Source organism: Apium graveolens, chromosome 4 (genome assembly GCF_009905375.1).
Source record: "Apium graveolens cultivar Ventura chromosome 4, ASM990537v1, whole genome shotgun sequence".
Lineage (NCBI taxonomy): Eukaryota > Viridiplantae > Streptophyta > Magnoliopsida > Apiales > Apiaceae > Apium > Apium graveolens.
In genome coordinates, this window is record NC_133650.1 from 83502700 (window position 1) to 83520697 (window position 17998).

The 17998-nt window shown below is 42.0% G+C and overlaps 2 protein-coding genes across 2 annotated transcripts; both read right to left on the reverse strand.

Moving 5' to 3' along the window:
* Positions 1 to 4725: 4725 nt before the first annotated feature.
* LOC141718688 (uncharacterized) lies at positions 4726 to 5520 on the reverse strand. The gene has a single exon (XM_074521068.1). It carries the CDS (start codon positions 5518 to 5520, stop codon positions 4726 to 4728), a length of 795 nt encoding a protein of 264 aa, XP_074377169.1.
* Positions 5521 to 14278: 8758 nt separating this feature from the next.
* Positions 14279 to 17642, reverse strand: LOC141716796 (uncharacterized). Its single transcript, XM_074518978.1, has 2 exons — positions 14901 to 17642; positions 14279 to 14814 (listed from the first exon to the last, which is right to left on the reverse strand). Exons 1-2 carry the CDS (start codon positions 17308 to 17310, stop codon positions 14414 to 14416), a joined length of 2811 nt encoding a protein of 936 aa, XP_074375079.1. The 5' UTR covers positions 17311 to 17642; the 3' UTR covers positions 14279 to 14413.
* Positions 17643 to 17998: the final 356 nt, after the last annotated feature.

Below are 17998 nucleotides of genomic sequence, written 5' to 3' on the forward strand. Positions count from 1 at the left end.
TGTCCGGACTAGTGGTGGTTTTTAGTTAGAAAATTAATTCTAAGTAAAAATGGTTGCTCTAGTCCTGACTAGCAGCTTGTCCGGACTAGTGGTGGCTTAGAAAATTAATTCTAAGTAAAAAATGGTTGCTATGGTCCTGACTAGTAGCTTGTCCGGACTAGTGGTGGCTTTTAGTTAGAAAATCAATTCTAAGTAAAAAATTGGTTGCTCTAGTCCTGACTAGTTGCTTGTCCGGACTAGTGGTTGCTTTTAGACAGAAAATTAATTTTAAGTAAAAATTGGTTGCTCTAGTCTTGACTAATAGCTTGACCGGACTAGTGGTGGCTTTTAGTTAGAAAATCAATTCTAAGTAAAAAATTGGTTGCTCTAGTCCGGACTAGTTGCTTGTCCGGACTAGTGGTTGCTTTTAGATAAAAAATTAATTCTAAGTAAAAATTGGTTGCTCTAGTCCTGACTAATAGCTTGTCCGGACTAGTGATGGCTTTTAGTTAGAAAATCAATTCTAAGTAAAAAATTAGTTGCTCTAGTCCTGACTAATAGCTTGTCCGGACTAGTGGTGCGTTTGAAAAATATGCGAGTTAAAGAAAAAGCTTTTCATTGATCACTCATACAATATAGAAGGAGAAACATATTGGTTGTTTGCCATATTGGCTACAAGATTTTTGGTTGCTTTGTTTGCTTTACTACTGGTAGAATTTCCTTAGCCTTAGTTCATGCCAGGTGTTTGGGACTTCTGAGCCGTCCATGTTGAGGAGCTTGTAGGTTCCTGGCCTGAGGACTTCTTTGATCTTGTATGGTCCTTCCCATTTGGGCATTAACTTTCCGGTGTTTGTGGGATCTGATGCTTCAGTGTCTCGAAGAACTAAGTCTCCAACTTGGAAGTTTTTGACTCTTGACTTCTTACTGAAGTGCTCTCTTGTTTTCTCCTTGTATTTTTCCATTCTTTCCACAGCTTGGTCCCGGACCCCATCAATTAGTTCCATGTTTGTTTTGAGTCCTTCTTTATTTGCTTCTTCTTCAAAGTTTATTACTCTGTGGGAAGGAGAGCCAACTTCAATAGGCAGCATTGCTTCTGTTCCATAGGCTAGTTTGAATGGAGTTTCTCCGGTGCTTGTCCTTGGGCTTGTCCTGTAGGACCTAAGTACGCTTAGTAGTTCTTCTGGCCACTTGCTTTTGCTTTCTTTGAGTCTTTTCTTGATACCTTGGAGCAGAATTCTGTTGGTTACTTCTACTTGGCCATTTCCTTGGGGATATGCCACTGATGATTTTTTATGCTTGATCCCGCGCTCTTGGAGGTAGGACTCGAACTCTGATCCGATGAATTGGGGCCCATTATCTGATACTAGGACTCGTGGTATCCCGAACCTCATCAAAATGTTGTCCATAAACTTTATGCAGTCCTGCTGATTGATTGTCCTCATTGCTTTTGCTTCAACCCATTTTATCATGTAGTCAATAGAGACTAGTAGGTACCTGAGGTCTCCTTTTGCTCGAGGGAAGGGTCCCATAATATCAATACCCCAAACAGCGAAGGGGATAGGTGACAGGACTGAGGATGGTAGGACTGGGCTTATCCTGGACACATTGCTGAAGAGCTGGCATTTCTTGCACTTATTGACGAATTCTATTGCATCATGATGAATGGTTGGCCAGTAGTAGCCTTATCTTATAATCTTATGAGCTAGGGCCTTTGCGGACATGTGGTCTCCGCATATCCCTTCATGCACTTCTGCCAAACAGTACTTTGCTTCTTCTGGGCCAATGCATTTCAGGATAGGAGATGAGAAGGTCCTGCAGTAGAGTACTCCTTCTTTGAGGAAGAACTTGGCTGCTTTTGCTTTCAATCTTTGAGCTTTTCCTTTGTCTTCTGGGAGCTCCCCTTTGTCCAAGTAGTTTATGAAGGGAGTCATCCAATTTTGAGTGCTTTCTATTTCCAAGATCTCTCCGGATTCAATTGATGGTTTGTGGAGTTCTTCGATGTAGACTGAGCAGTCCAGATCTGATGAATTCCGGACTAATTTGGATAGGATATCCGCTTCTTCATTTTCTTCTCGGCATATCTGGAGGACTTGGTGGCTTAGAATTGAAGCTAAGTAGCTCTGAACCAGTGCTTGGTACTTCGCCAGAGTAGGGTCCTTTGCTATGTATTCTCCATTTGTTTGCTTGACCACTATCTGGGAGTCGCTGTAGATTTTTAAGTCCTGGACCCTTAGAGTCCGGAAGAGCTTTAGTCCTGCGATCAACGCCTCATATTCTGCTTGATTGTTTGTTGCTGGGAAGCTAAAAGATATAGCTGTCTGAATTTTGAATCCTTCTGGACTCTTGAGTATGAGTCCGGCTCCTGACCTCTCGCTTGTTGAAGAGCCATCTACCTTTAAGGTCCAGGATCCCGGACTCATTTCCTTTTTTTGGCTCCTGATCCATGTCCATTGGTTCTGGGTCTTCTTCTGGGAAGTTGCATTCGATTATGAAATCTGTAAGAGCTTGAGCTTTGATTGCAGTCCTGGGAATGAAGTTTAGGTTGAACTGGCTCAATTCCACAGCCCAATTGACAAGTCTTCCCGAGATATCTGGCTTGTGGATTATTTTCCTTAGTGGTTGACTTGTCACTACTCTGATTTCCCTCCCTTGGAAGTAGTGCTTGAGTTTCCTTGAGGTTGTAACCAAAGCAAAGGCAAACTTCTCCAATCTTGGGTATCTTGTTTCTGCATCTTTTAAGACTTGGCTTACATAGTAGACTGGTTGCTGCGTTCCATTTTCCTCCCTGATTAGGGCAGCTCCTACGGCTTGTGCTCCTGCTGACAAGTATAAGTAGAGAGGCTCTCCTGGCTTAGCTTTAGTTAGGACTGGTGGTTGAGAGAGGTAGGACTTGATTTCCTCTAATGCTTTCTGGCACTCCGGATTCCAGTTTACCTCTTTCTTGTTGGTTGCTCCTTTGAGTAAATCAAAGAAAGGTAGGCACTTCTCTGCTAGTTTTGAGACAAATCTCTTGAGTGCTGCTAGTGATCCTGCTAGCTTCTGCACATCTTTTTGGGTCCTGGGAGCTTTCATCTCCTGGATTGCTTTTATTTTCTCCGGATTGGCTTCTATCCCTCTGTTGCTGATCATGAATCCTAGGAACTTGCCTGCTCCTACTCTGAAAGTGCATTTCTCTGGATTTAGCTTGAGCTGGTTCTTCCTTAGGTCTTCAAAGCATTCCTTCAGATCTTCCACATGCCCTGGTATAGTTATTGATTTGGAAATCATGTCATCGACATAGCACTCCAAATTCCTCCCAATCTGGGACTTGAATATCTTGTTCATTGCTCTTTGGTAAGTGGATCCTGCGCTGGTAAGCCCGAAAGGTAGCATCACATAAGCGTAGAGTGCTCTGTGAGTTATGAATGCTGTCTTGGGGATGTCCTTTGGGTTCATCTTTATCTGGTTGTATCCGGAGAAGGCATCCATGAAACTTAGCATGACATGTCCTGAGGTGGCATCTATCAGTTGATCAATGTTTGGAAGAGGATACGGGTCCTTCGGGCATGCATCATTTAGGTTAGTATAGTCCACACACATTCTCCATTTGCCTTGGACTTCTTAACCATGACCACATTAGCTAGCCACTCCGGATATTTGATTTCTTTGATGATTCCTGCTTTGAGTAGCTTTTCTACTTCTTCGTCAATGGCTCTTTGCCTCTCCGGAGCAAAGTTTCTTCTCTTCTATTTTACTCGTTTCCTGTTGGGGTTGACATCCAAGTTGTGCATTACTATGGACTCATGTAGTCCTGGCATGTCCCTTGGACTCCAGGAAAAAAACATCTATGTACTCCCGGAGCAGGGTTACTAATCTCTCCTTGAAGGACTCCTCGAGTCCTGACCCAACCTTCACTTTTTTGCTAGGATTATTTTCATCCACTTCGACTTCTTCTGTTTCGACTGCGGCCTTGAGTTTTGCTTGTTCTTTGTTTGAAACCATTTGATGAATTCGGGCTTCAGAGTTCTTCTTCAGATAGGTGTTTGCTTGTTCAGGTTCTTTGGTTTCTTGCATGATAGAACAAGTTTGGTCTAGGACTCGACTTGTCTTGTCCAGTACCATGACTTGGTTGCTTGCCAGTTCTTCTGAACTTATTTTGTTTGGTTCTTCCCTTGTCCGGGGTCAGTGCTTCTTCATGCTTTGTTGCTTACGAAGGACCGTAGCCTTCCTCTTGTTATCTTGATGGGTTTCTGCCATAACTAACCCCTGGTTGTAGCATGTTTCAGCAACTCCATAATCTTCTTTAATCTCTCCGACTCCTGTCGGGGTTGGGAATTTGATCTTGAGATGGGAGATTGAAGTTATTGCTTGCATCATGGTTAGAGCGGATCTGCCAATGATTCCGTTGTATGAAGAAGGAGCGTTGATCACGTAAAATTTGATGACATGAGTCACCTGGTTAGGAGCAGATCCAAAAATGACTGGCAGATATAAAGTTCCTTGGATCGGGACTAAGTTATGGCCGAAGCCATAGAGTGGGTCCTCCCGACATTCATTTGAGCGGACTCTCCCTAACTGCATTCTATCCACTGTGTGTTTGAAGAGAATATTTACTGAGGAACCATTGTCTATGAGCATTCTTCTCACTTCATTATCAAAGATGTCCAGAGTGACAACCAAAGCTGCATTGTGATGAGGGTTGACTCCTTCGTAGTCCTTGCTACTGAAGGATATCACCAGATCTGGGAGTGATTGGATTGAGAGCACTTATTCACCGAAGTCCGGGCTCCGGGGTGGGGAGTAGGATCCGCCTAGGACCACATTGACTACATTCTTTCCTTTCTTCTGCACTTCCCCTCTGCTGCTGTCCCGAACTAAGTACTTGTTCATATTCCCCTTCTTCACTTGGTCCTCAATGAAGTACTTGAGTGATAAGCAATTCTCGGTCTTGTGGACATAGGTCTCATGATAATCACACTGCCTATTGTAGGGCCTGCTCTCCGGGGGAGTTTGCATTGGCTTTGGAGGAAAATAGAAAGGCTTGTTTTTGACTTCTTTCAAGATTTCCTCCCGGGTCCTTTTGAGAGGAGTCCAGTCTGGCTCCTGCTTCGGCTCCCGAGCTTGCTTTACGGGTCCTGGGTCGATGTTCGACTCCTGCTTCGGACCAAGTCTCTGAAAAACCGGGTTGGCTTGTCTTTCTTGGCTTTGGTTGTTTTGATTGAATTTCTTGTCCTGATGGTAAGCCCCTTTCGGTCGGTCATCAGTGTTTTTACTCCTGGACCCCCCATTCCGGGTCATCCTCATTGCCTGGAGCACATCTGTTTCCTTAATGAATCTGGCAGCCATTGAGTAAGCTGCTGCCAGGCTTTGCAGCTCCTTATTGATTAGCTCCACAATATACCTCTCGTTGTGCTCTAGGTCCAGGTTTCTTCTGAAAATGCTTAAAGCTTCCCTCTCATCCAGACTTGAAACTTTATTGATTGCTTCCTGGAACCGGCGCATGTATGCAGAGAGGGACTCATTGTCATGCTTCCGGATCGTCTCCAGGTGACACATGTGCATTTCGTGCATTTTGTTTGCCCGAAATCTCCGAAGGAAGGAGGCTCGAAATTTCTTCCAAGAGTGGATGCTGCGGGAGGGGATTCTGCTGAACCATCTCTGGGCCCCTCCCTTAAGAGTTGAAGCGAAGAACCTTGATTTCGTCAAGTCGTTGTAGTAGTATATCTACGCTATCTGCTCAAAGTAGTTCAGGTGCTCCTCCGGGTCTCCCAGACCATCAAAGGAGTCAAAGTTGTAATGTTTCAAGTCCCGCTGTCGGGGGTAGCTTCCAAGGAGTGGCTGAAAGGAGTGAGTGTTTCTCCAATCTCCACTCCTGAGTCTCTGTCCATCTTCCTCTGTAATTCATATATCATGTCTTTGAGGTCCTTCTGCTTCTCTTCTTCTTCATCATCAAAAATCAGCTCCGGAGTAGGGTCTCTCTGGGTTCTTTTGCTCCTAGACTTGGCCAACAGCTTCTCTTCTTCTAATTGTATTCTCTTCTGGATCTTTAGCTCAAGCTTTGCTTCTTCTTCTTTCCTGATTTGCTCCCGGACTTCTTCCAACTTTCTCTGTTTAGCAGCTTCTGCTTTTTTCTTGCCTTGATCTTTTTTGCTTTTCTTTCCTTTGGCTCCAATGCGGTCGAACACAGACCTCTTTGATTGCTGGGAGTCCCCGGACTCCTCCGGCTCCTCCTCTAGTTCGACCTCTTCTTGGAGCCGTGTTTGCTCCTGTCTGTATAGTCTAATTGTTTCTGCTAGTTCATCGCTTATAAGGTTGGCCATGTGCTCTTCGGCTACCGGGACATTGGTGTACTTGTACTGATTGAGCTCTATGAGGGTCCTGGCATCCCTGGTGTTTACAATTCTCTCCACTACGGGAGTGTGTAGTGGTTGCTCCTGGAACGTTTCTCTCTCGGCTCCTGGGTCAAGGGCCTGGGAGTGGTCCGGCTCCTGGACCTGAGTACTAGCAGATGGTCTTCCAGAGGTATTCTTTCCTGGTCTTGCCATTTCTCAACAATACCAACAACAAATAACAACAATATGCCACAGAGAATATCGGTCTATGGTTGCTTTATAAAATTTGCAAAAACTACCCAGAATAATAACAAAAACTAACAAGTAGCTTCCTGGGGGCAGTTCAAACAATTTTATGGGACTATTCAACGATGAAGTACAACGCAAATGCCATATTCAAACTAGAGCAATAACGATTAAAACTAACGATAGCTCACACAAACGTGGCTTAAATTAACAAAACGGGCTCACACAAACGTGGCCTAAAATAATGAGCACACACAAACGTGGCTGAAATAAACAACATTCATGCTTATGGAAAAGGTTGGTTGCTTGGGTTCTTACAAGTTTGAATAAATGGACTCTTTGAAGAGCTTGTTGGTTAAGGTGAATCCAGGGGCACCGAGACCCAAGGATGGAGCGACCCCTCCTTCTAGCGCCAAATGATAATGATAACTCCTGGTGGTGTGACTGCTCCTTCGACGGCGTCCTGGATCCTTCTCCGCTGTAGATGTGTAGCTGTGGTTGGGTTCCTACAAAACAACACCGGAAGGGGGGTTGGAGTCCCGCGGCGCCTCCGGCGTGAGAGTAAGAACTAGCTTTTTGGGAAGATGGAGATGAATATGAATGTAAGGTTGCTGTGTGTGTGTATGAGTATGAAAGAATGATTAATCCCAAAACCTCACCTTCTTGGGCTATTTATAGCCCAAAGATAGGGTTTTGGGGTTGGTACCTTTGAATCGTAGCCATTGGTTCTGGGAGCGGAGGACACCTGGCGGGAGTGGATGCTTTACACGTGTCAGCGCGGGACTGGTCGAGGAATGTTCTGAGGATCCTCTGACACGTGCCCTGATTATTCCCATAATTGATGTGTGATAGTTGTCTCTGTCACGTGCTTGGGCCAACGTCTCACGTGCTGGGGTTTATCAAGGTTCCGCTTGCGGGACTGAGCTAGTTAGGAGTGGTAGTGTGCGGGATTACTCCTTCCAAGAGCTACGTGGAGTTAGGAGCCTAGGAGTAGGCCTCTCAGGAGCTGTATGGAGTTAGGTGTGAAAATAATCTGTGATTAATACAAATAATCAAACAAGTGTGTGCGTGAGTAAACGAAATCAAACAGAGGAAGAAAAGATATAAACAGAAGAGAGATCCTCGAGTCCAGTTGAAACTGTCTCCTTAAAGCTATTTCGCCTCTCACCGTATGTGCGAGTCGATAGCCTCCCAGGATAAAACGAGGTAACGGCGGCGTTACGGATAACGAGCACCTTCAGCGAGCTTGAACGGGCACGAAACTATCACCGAGCGAGAGAGATTTGTGTTTAGAGGCGAATATGTTTTTGGTGTGTCTAACCCTAACGCCTTAGAGGTGTTTATATAGGTGTAGATAGACTTGTGCGCTACTCTTTTCCATAATTAAATATCATTAATTATGGAATCGGTGTAATACTTGCAAGCTACTCTATTCCATAAATAATCTGAAACAGAATCAGATTAAATATATCAAGACATACACCATATCAATTAATCTGAAACAAAATCAAATTAATTTATACCATAATATTTGAGCCAAATTCTAATGGAAAATAATAATTTCCATTATTAAGAGAATATCATCATATCTCACACATCTTTTAGTCATAATGCTCAAAAATATGACTTACCAATATGGGACTTATACCCATATTTTCTAACAATCCCCCACATGGGTGAGATTGGTGATCTTAGTAGCACACACCAGACAGATAGACAGACAGACACGGAGTTTGACTTGGTGATAGTTTCTTCGATCAGATATAGCATACGATAGGTAGAGAATGCTCCTTGAACCTTCGCTCGAGTAAGCATACCGACTTTACTGGTAGACAGTAGACGTGCTTGTCATTGAACTGTTCGACCGTTTATGTAAACGATGATATACTTATCACTATATCGTTTCTGACTCGTTCAGCTCTCATGAGTATGTCCATTTTGGCCATGGAACATCGTCCTGGTTCTGCAGAAGTTTCTAAAGAATTATGCCTCGCAATTATCCTTTTAAGCGGCCCCACTTCTCTCCCACATAGGTGATCTTTATCTTATAGAGTAACCCGCATTTACTCAACTGAATTCCATGCGTTCACTCCTGAGCTCCATGTATTCATCAAAGATCATTAAAGGCTCAAAGCTTAACCTCGTACCTTACGGGTCTCACTGTTTCCTCATCATAGGAACAGGCCAGGGGTTACCCCCACAGTGATTTGGTCATCATGATTTAGTTGTCCCATTGAACCAAGTTCTTGGGATCTCCAGTCAGCAATGGTTGGGTGTCCACCATGATGCCGTTAAGCAATAGGCTTAAGGCCCATCCCTCTCGATGATTTCTCAACCACTTCTCTTGATAACCCTTTGGTTAGTGGATCCGCGATATTATCCTTTGACGGTATATAGTCAATAGTGATAATTCCGGTTGAGATCAATTGTCTAATGGAACTGTGTCGTCGTCGTATATGACGAGACTTTCCATTATACATCGTGCTCTGTGCTCTGCCAATAGCGGATTGACTATCACAGTGAATCCCTATTGCAGTTACAGGCTTTGGCCATCTTGGAATATCCTCCAGAAACTGACGTAGATATTCAGCCTCTTCGGCGCATTTATCTAGTGCCATAAACTCAGCTTCCATCGTGGAATGAGTTATCACCGTTTGTTTTGAGGATTTCCATGATATTGCCGCTCCAGCTAATGTAAACACATAGCCACTCGTAGACTTAAGTGCTTTCTTGCTAGATATCCAATTTGCGTCAGTATATCCTTCTAATACTGCTGGGTATCTGCCATAGTGCAGTCCATAGTCTCGAGTTCCCCTCAAGTACCTTAGTATCCTTATAATCGCTTTCCAGTGATCAGCTCCCGGATTACTCGTAAACCTACTCAACTTGCTAATTGAGTATGCAATGTCTGGTCTTGTACAACTCATGAGGTACATCAGACTACCAATTATCCTCGAGTATTCCAATTGGGAAACAGCTACACCTTTGTTCTTGGATAGGTGCAAAGTCATATCCACAGGTGTCCTAGCTTTCTCAAAGTCATCCTTAAGAAACTTCTCAAGGATCTTGTCAACATCATGTGGTTGACTTAATGCGAGACCCTCTGATGTTCTAGAAATTTGAATTCCCAGAATTATATTTGCTAGTCCCATATCTTTCATGTCGAACCTTGATTTCAACATGTCCTTTGTAGATTTGATAACTTTATCATTGCTTCCAGCAATAAGTAGATCATCTACATATAGTGTCATCATGACATAGCCATTGTCATTCTCCTTGACATAGCTGTTCTCGTTATCCTTGTAATAGGCACAACTATCACATTCATTTATTTTGAAACCATTGGCCAGCACGACCTCATCAAATTTTTCATGCCATTTCATAGGCGCTTGTTTCAAACCATACAATGATTTTACCAATCTACACACTTTCCTTTCTTGTCCTGGGACAACAAACCCTTCAGGTTGTTCCATATAGATTTCTTCATCTATGTCTCCATTTAGGAAAGCTGTTTTCACATCCATTTGATGTACAGTTAGATTACGCATTGCAGCAATAGCAAACATCATCCTTATGGACGTTATTCTCGTTACAGGAGAATATGTATCAAAGTAATCAAGGCCTTTTTGTTGCTTGTATCCTTTAATTACAAGTCTGGCCTTATACTTATCAATAGTGCCATCAGTTTTCAACTTCTTCTTGAAAACCCACTTGCTACCTAATGGTTTGCAACCAGTTGGCAAGTCCACTAATTCCGAAGTATGATTTTGCATAATTGAATCAACTTCATTCTTGATGGCCTCTTTCCACATAGGCCCATCAGGTGAGGTAACCGCCTCCTTATAAGTTTTTGGGTCACCTTCTTCGAGCAAATAGGTCATAAAATCAGACCCATAGGATTTCTCCGTTCGTTGTCTTTTGCTCCTTCTCACTACCCCCACATTTTCGTCTTCACTTTCGTCACTCTCATTATCGTCATCTACAGACTCATGAGATCGTTTAGACGTCATAGGTTGTTGGTTTCCTGGATTACAGGGAAACATCGTCTCAAAAAATGAGGCATTCCTTGATTCCATAATGGTATTCTTTTGAATATCAGGAATCTTGGATTCATGAACAAGAAACCGATATGCAGTGCTGTGTGGAGGATATCCGATGAAGACACAATCCACAGTCTTAGGACCTATCTTCACCTTCTTCGGTGTAGGGATCAGTACCTTTGCAAGGCACCCCCACACTTTCAGGTGTTGGTAACTTGGTTTCTTTTTCTTCCACATTTCATAAGGACTTACATCCTTATTCTTGCGCATCGTAATATTTAAAATATTATTTACGCTTAAGATGGCTTCTCCCTACATCGATTGTGGGAGCCCAGAGCTTAACAACATCGCATTCATCATCTCTTTCAGAGTGCGATTCTTCCTTTCAGCCACACCATTTGACTGAGGGGAGTATGGTGCAGTGACCTCATGGATTATACCATGTTGTGAACAGAATTCCCCAAACGGTTCAACATATTCACCTCCACGATCACTTCGTATCGTTTTGATTTTCTCAGTTTGTTGTGTCTCAACTTCTTCCTTATAGATTTTAAATTTATCTATAGCTTCGTCTTTGCTTTTCAACAAATATACATAGCAGTACTTTGTACAATCATCAATGAATGTAATAAGATACTTGTTTCCTCCTCTTGTTGGAGCGAATTTTAAATCACATATATCGCTATGTATTAGGTCTAGCACTTTGGTGTTCCTTTCCACACGTTTAAATGATGATCTCGTTAATTTTGCCTCAACACAAGTCTCACACTTATGTTTTGGATCGATAGTAAGTTTAGGTATGTATTCTTTTGCACTTAAACGTCGTAAAGTGTCATAATTTACATGTCCTAATCTAGCATGCCATAAATTAGGAGAGTCAAGCAAGTAAGCAGAAGAATTCTTCATTTCATTATCGTCCTTAACGGACATTACATTGAGCTTAAAAAGCCCATCAGTTAAATAACCCTTGCCTACAAACATACCACTCTTAGACAAAATAACTTTATCTGACTCTATTACAATGCGAAAGCCATGCTTATTCAACAGAGAACCAGACACAAGGTTCTTGCGAATATCAGGCACATAAAGTACATTCTTCAAAGTCAGATTCTTCCCAGAGGTCATCTTCAGGATCACCGTGCCTTCACCGTCAATGGTAGAAGTTGCTGAATTCCCCATGTAGAGCTTCTCACCAGCATCGGAAGCTTTGAGGCTAGAGAAAACCGCCTTGTCTGAGCAAACATGCCTAGTAGCACCAGTATCAATCCACCATTCACGTGGATTAGAACCGACCAGGTTCACTTCAGAGACCGTAGCACAGAGGTCTATGTCACCCATCTCCTTGGAGATATTCTCTACCATGTTTGCTTCTTTCTTCTTGTTGGGCTTCTTGGGCTTCTTGCAGTCAGAAGACCTATGACCAACTTTATCACAGTTGTAGCACTTCCCTTGAAATTTCGACTTCGAAATCCCTCCCTTGGGTGCCAGCTTTGCCCCTTTACCAGAATTAGCCTTCTTGGGCTTGGAGCTTTGAGCATGCTCCACCATGTTTGCCTTCTCAGTGGCAACGTTAACTTTCTTCTCGGACCCTCTGTTGTCTTCTTCAATACGAAGTCTAACAATAAGATCCTCCATAGACATCTCCTTTCGCTTGTGCTTAAGGTAGTTCTTGAAATCTTTCCATCCAGGTGGAAGCTTTTCAATAACAGCAGCAACTTGGAAAGACTCACTTATGACCATTCCCTCAGCATGAATGTCATGAATGATCACCTGCAGTTCCTGCACCTGACTGACCACAGTCTTAGAGTCTGCCATCTTATAATCAAGAAAGCGGCCAACAATCCACTTCTTTGCCCCAGCGTCCTCGGTTTTATACTTATGGTCAAGTGACTCCCATAAGACCTTAGCTGTTGGCTTCGCGCTATATACGTTATACAACGAGTCAGACAAACAATTTAACATATAGTTCCGACAGATGTAGTCGGAGTGCTTCCAAGCATCAGCAGCATACACAGTCTGCATGTTACTCTCAGCAGTGAGCAACGGTGGTTCTTCCTTAAGGAAGCGATCCATATGCAACGTGGTCAGATAAAAGTGCATCTTTTGTTTCCAACGTTTGAAGTTCGTTCCGTTGAACTTCTCAGGTTTTTCAGCATGTGCAGCAGGCACAGTTGGCATAACAGGTGCAGCAGGCACCACGGGTGGAACAGATGGTACGTGCGTCTGTACTACAGGTGTATGCACACCAGTAGGCACCGCAGGTATGATCGGAGGAGTGAATCCTGCCGATATCTGTCCAAGAGGAACACTAAACTGTCCAATGATAGTGTGTCCCACAGGCACATGTCCCGAAGGCACATGTCCAACAGGCGTTTGACCCCCATCAGATCGTACGATCCGTGCGTTAGGGTTAATCGGCTGCTGGTGAACCCCATCAGATCCAGTGATCTGTGCGTTGGGATCGGCCGTCATGTTCATCGAATCGTTCACAGTTTGGTTCTCCATCGATCTGTTACTCAACAAAACAAGCAGATACAGATGTATCAGTCACAGATGTATATAAAATAAATAGCTTTAAGATTGTGAAAATAATCTGCGATTAATACAAATAATCAAACAAGTGTGTGCGTGAGTAAACGAAATCAAACGGAGGAAGAAAAGATATAAACAGAAGAGAGATCCTCGAGTCCAGTTGAAACTGTCTCCTTAAAGCTATTTCGCCTCTCACTGTATGTGCGAGTCGATAGCCTCCCAGGATAAAACGAGGTAACGGCGGCGTTACGGATAACGAGCACCTTCAGCGAGCTTGAACGGGCACGAAACTATCACCGAGAGAGAGAGATTTGTGTTTAGAGGCGAATATGTTTTTGGTGTGTCTAACCCTAACGCCTTAGAGGTGTTTATATAGGTGTAGATAGACTTGTGCGCTACTCTTTTCCATAATTAAATATCATTAATTATGGAATCGGTGTAATACTTGCAAGCTACTCTATTCCATAAATAATCTGAAACAGAATCAGATTAAATATATCAAGACATACACCATATCAATTAATCTGAAACAAAATCAAATTAATTTATGCCATAATATTTGAGCCAAATTCTAATGGAAAATAATAATTTCCATTATTAAGAGAATATCATCATATCTCACACATCTTTTAGTCATAATGCTCAAAAATATGACTTACCAATATGGGACTTATACCCATATTTTCCAACATTAGGAGCTTAGGAGTAGGCCTGCCAGGAGCTGTATGGAGTTAGGAGCCTAGGAGTAGGCCTTGCAGGAGCTGTATAGAGTTAGGAGCTTAGGAGTCGGCCTACCAGGAGCCATATGTACTATCACCAGGTAACCACTTACTTGATGAAGCCACTGAGGGAGAATATTAGAGATATCAAGCATTTCAAATAAGAGCCAAAAAGGTAAAACATTTGTTAAACATCTGGTGCCACCAAGAGAAAATTGAGCGTTGAAAGCATTTCAATTTGGTAAGAACTGAGACATGTTCCCATTAAGCTTGATGCATAGGTAAAAATTTAGTCATTTAGCATTTTTGAAGAAAAAGACATCATCGTATTATGAATGAGGGATCTCATATGCCCCATTACATGATAATGTATGCCATGTGTTGTTAAGATAAGTTGCGCACTTTGCTTTGTTTTCTCACATGAAAGATAGGGGTAGCATATAAGCTCAAATGAAATCAAACAACATTGAATGAATCTCATGTAAGAAACATTAGGTTATACAGGAAAAAGAATATCAAACCATGGTTTGTAACCGCAGAAGAACAAGATAGAGCATGTAAAAGATTATTTGTCCATACAATTAAGTTATTCGCTGCTTCTATCACTTTCACAACAAATGTGTTCCCAACTTCTATTAAGCCCGGTGGATTTCTCTGTGTCCTTAATAGATTTAGTAACACAAGTGCTGCCCTTTTCACTTAAAAACTCTTGAGATATAGCTAGCATTGTTGGCCGAAGCTTTTGGTCTGAAGATAGACATGCTGATGCTAGATTGAGAACCATAATGATGTCTTGTTTTTGTTCATATGTTGGATGGGGAAGGCGAGTGTCCAGAACTTCAAGTGAAATGTTTCTTTGAGCAGGCCGGGAAGACTTTAAAGTTGACAGAAGCTCTCCTGGATGCCTTCCGCTCATAGTTTCTAGCGCCACAACCCCAAAGCTATATACATCACATTTTTCATTTACCTGCATGGTGTATGCAAGCTCTGTAGAATTGATGGGCGTTAACATAACAAATTTTACAATGTGAAAACCTGGGAAGAAATATAAAAACTAGAGATAATGATTTGACCTGGAGCAATGTAGCCGCAAGTGCCTGCAAGGATGGTTTGGTTAGAAGAATCAGGGCTTAGCAATCTTGCTGCACCAAAGTCAGCAACAAACGCCTCCAGTTTGGAGTTCAACAAAATGTTATTGCTTGAAATATCACGGTGCACCATTGGCAGAGGACAGTCGTGATGCATATATGATAATGCCAGTGCTATCCCTTTAACAATTTCCACCCTTTTGTTCCAATCTAATTTTATTGCTTCAGAATCATCTCTCAAAGCACAAAATAGGCTTCCATTTTCCATGTACTCATAAATAAGAAACATGCATTGATTGTGCAAGCAGAATCCATAAAGTCTCACAATATTCTTGTGCATTACATTTGTTAATACTTGCACCTCATTCCTGAAACTCTTGCCAAAAGCTGGATTCTCAGCTTCTAACCGGTGAAGTTTTTTGACGGCCACTACTTTCCCATTTGGCAACCTCGCCTCATATACACTGCCGTAGCCACCAGTTCCAATGCAATATCTAAAATCAAAGTCATTTGTTGCTTTAATGATGTCCTTATATGCAATGTTTCCATCAAAATTCCATACTGAAAAAACATCTCCATTCTCCATATCAATATCCTTACTTTGATTAACTGCAAACCTACTCCAGCAAAATAATACCAGGGTAAGCACGGAGAATGTCATGGAAATAGAGATAGAAAGAACAATGTAGACAGTGCTCAGGTCTCTCTTTTCCTTTTTGTCTTCTTTGATGTCATTGTTACCTTGGCTGCCTGTAAAATTCTTTTGACAGGTCTTTACAAAATCCAGAGCATTATGGGTGAAGTCAAATGAGGACTCCTGGCACAAGTGGCAAAGACAGGAAGGAATTGTGCCATATAAATTATTTGATGAGAGGTTGAGAAACAGCAAGTGCGTCAAATTCACAAGTTTCTTTGGTATGGGTCCGCTTAAGTTGTTACTATCTAAAGATAAGTGAATCAGAGAGTTGCACAATCCAAGTTCATCAGGTATGTTTCCATTAAGCAGATTCTTGGAGAGATCTAGATGCTGGAAGTGACAATATCTAAAAACTGGTATGTTTCCTGCAAGCTGGTTTGAGTGTAGAATAAGAGTGCGAAGATTGGGAAGCATGCCAATCTCAGGTGGTAACAAGCCATCAAACTGATTCGAGGAAAGGTTAAGAAAGTTCAGAACACTTAAATTACCAATGGAGGGAGGGATTGCACCCATGAGCTTGTTATTAGTGAGACTTAAAAATTTTAATTTTGTTAACTGCATAAGTGTTAGAGGAATGGATCCACTCAACTTGTTCCTTCCAAGTTCCAAGTACATTATATTTTTTAAGCGACCTAAAGATGAAGGAATTGGACCATAGAGCCTATTACCATTTAAACTCAAACTTACAATATTATTCAGGTTACCTAGTTCAGGAGGAATGAAGCCTTGCAATTGATTGTAAGCAAGATCTAGAAGTGTCAGGTTTGTTAGATTACCTAGAGCCCGAGGGACTGAACCATAATATTGACTGCGACTGAGCCTTAGCACGCCAAGACTTCTTAAATTGCCTAGCTCTAATGGTAAAGTGCAATTGAAAGGATTGGAACTTATGTCAATGTAGTTAAGATTTGCCAGAGAACCCAATGTTGCAGGAATTGGACCTGTGAGATTGTTTCTTCTGAGAACAATACTAACCAACTTGGTCATATTTCCCATTTCCAAGGGAATGGGACCTTTGAGTTGATTGTCTCCAAGGTTTAAATCAGCCAAGCTACCATTCAAAAGTGTCAAAGTAGGTGGAATTGGACCTGTAAAATTGTTCCCATCCATGTGAAGATGTGTCAAATGGGTCAATGACCCAAAAGACAAAGGAATTTGGCCGACAAAGTTGTTTCGACCCAGATCCAAAAATGCAAGATTCTTGAGATTATATCCCATGTGCGAGGGGATAAAACCACTAAGATAATTATCAGAGACGTCAAGCTGTGTTAGCTGAGTGAGGTTAGTCAAGAAAAGAAGTAGCTGACCTGTGAGAAGGTTCTGTGAGAGATCAAGATAGGTGAGTTTTGAAAGGGTGCCACTTAGATGACTGAGGGAGCTCCCGTTGAGACTACAGGACCGGAGATTTAGGCTTTCAAGGCTTGTAAAAGTCGAAAAGTTGAGATTGCCGAGTTCAAGTCCTACATAGAGACCACTCAAATTTATTCTAGTGATACTCCCGGCGCCATTGCAACTGATGCCTTTCCATGTACAATGACTTTGATAAGTATTTACAGGAGTATGGAATTTTCCCCACCAACCACTATCAAGTAGAGCTTGCGCCTCTACTGAAGGATGAGTGGATTTGATATCTGAAGCCATATTACTCACCACTAATGTGCAAATCAGAGCTGAAATAATTACCGAGAAAGACATCATGCGCAATCGTTACAATAACTGTACTAATGGGTTAGTTATGCATGCTCAGATCTCCAAAAACCCAAGTGAGTCAAAGTTTAGAAATGTACAGAGATGGTTTTAGCTTCTTGGATTGACTAACAATGGATGCCTTATATATGACTACTATTTTTATACTTTATACATTTATGTTCTGATCACAGTTGTTACAGGTTGACTAATTAATTTGTGAATGAAGATATCTTTGTCTACTTGCTGCATTATTATTAGTATACAATTCATGCATGTGTCTTCTTGTGCAGTTTGCAACAGGTTCATTGAAAATTTTGACACATGATCGAAGTACACATCAAATTAGAGGTTGGTTGAGAGGGTCTCAATGTGTCTAAATAGAAATCTATTGTTTGCTCTGAACAGTCAATTGCAATAAGATGACAGGTAATTGGTGAAGCTAAGTTAAGCAGTTGGCTTTACAGTTTACACACAACCTAAACTTTGTCAACCAAAGAAGTTTACAGATACTCGCTGCTTAGTTGCTTGCATATATAATTAACCTTATTAATTCCAACTCATTCATTCTCAAGGGCCTAAATTCGATCACCTCTGCAATGACCTCCGGCCATTCTGAATAGAGAATTATTTAATATATGACAAATATTCACTGCATGTTACACATGCTCAACGCCAACTCATTTATCCCCAAGAACTT

Coding starts and splice junctions, on each gene's coding strand:
- LOC141718688 (XM_074521068.1), bottom strand. CDS start 5,520: ATGCACATGTGTCACCTGGAGACGATCCGGAAGCATGACAATGAGTCC.
- LOC141716796 (XM_074518978.1), bottom strand. CDS start 17,310: ATGATGTCTTTCTCGGTAATTATTTCAGCTCTGATTTGCACATTAGTG. Junction 14,815..14,900: donor TTGCGGCTACATTGCTCCAG/GTCAAATCATTA, acceptor TCAATTCTACAG/AGCTTGCATACACCATGCAG.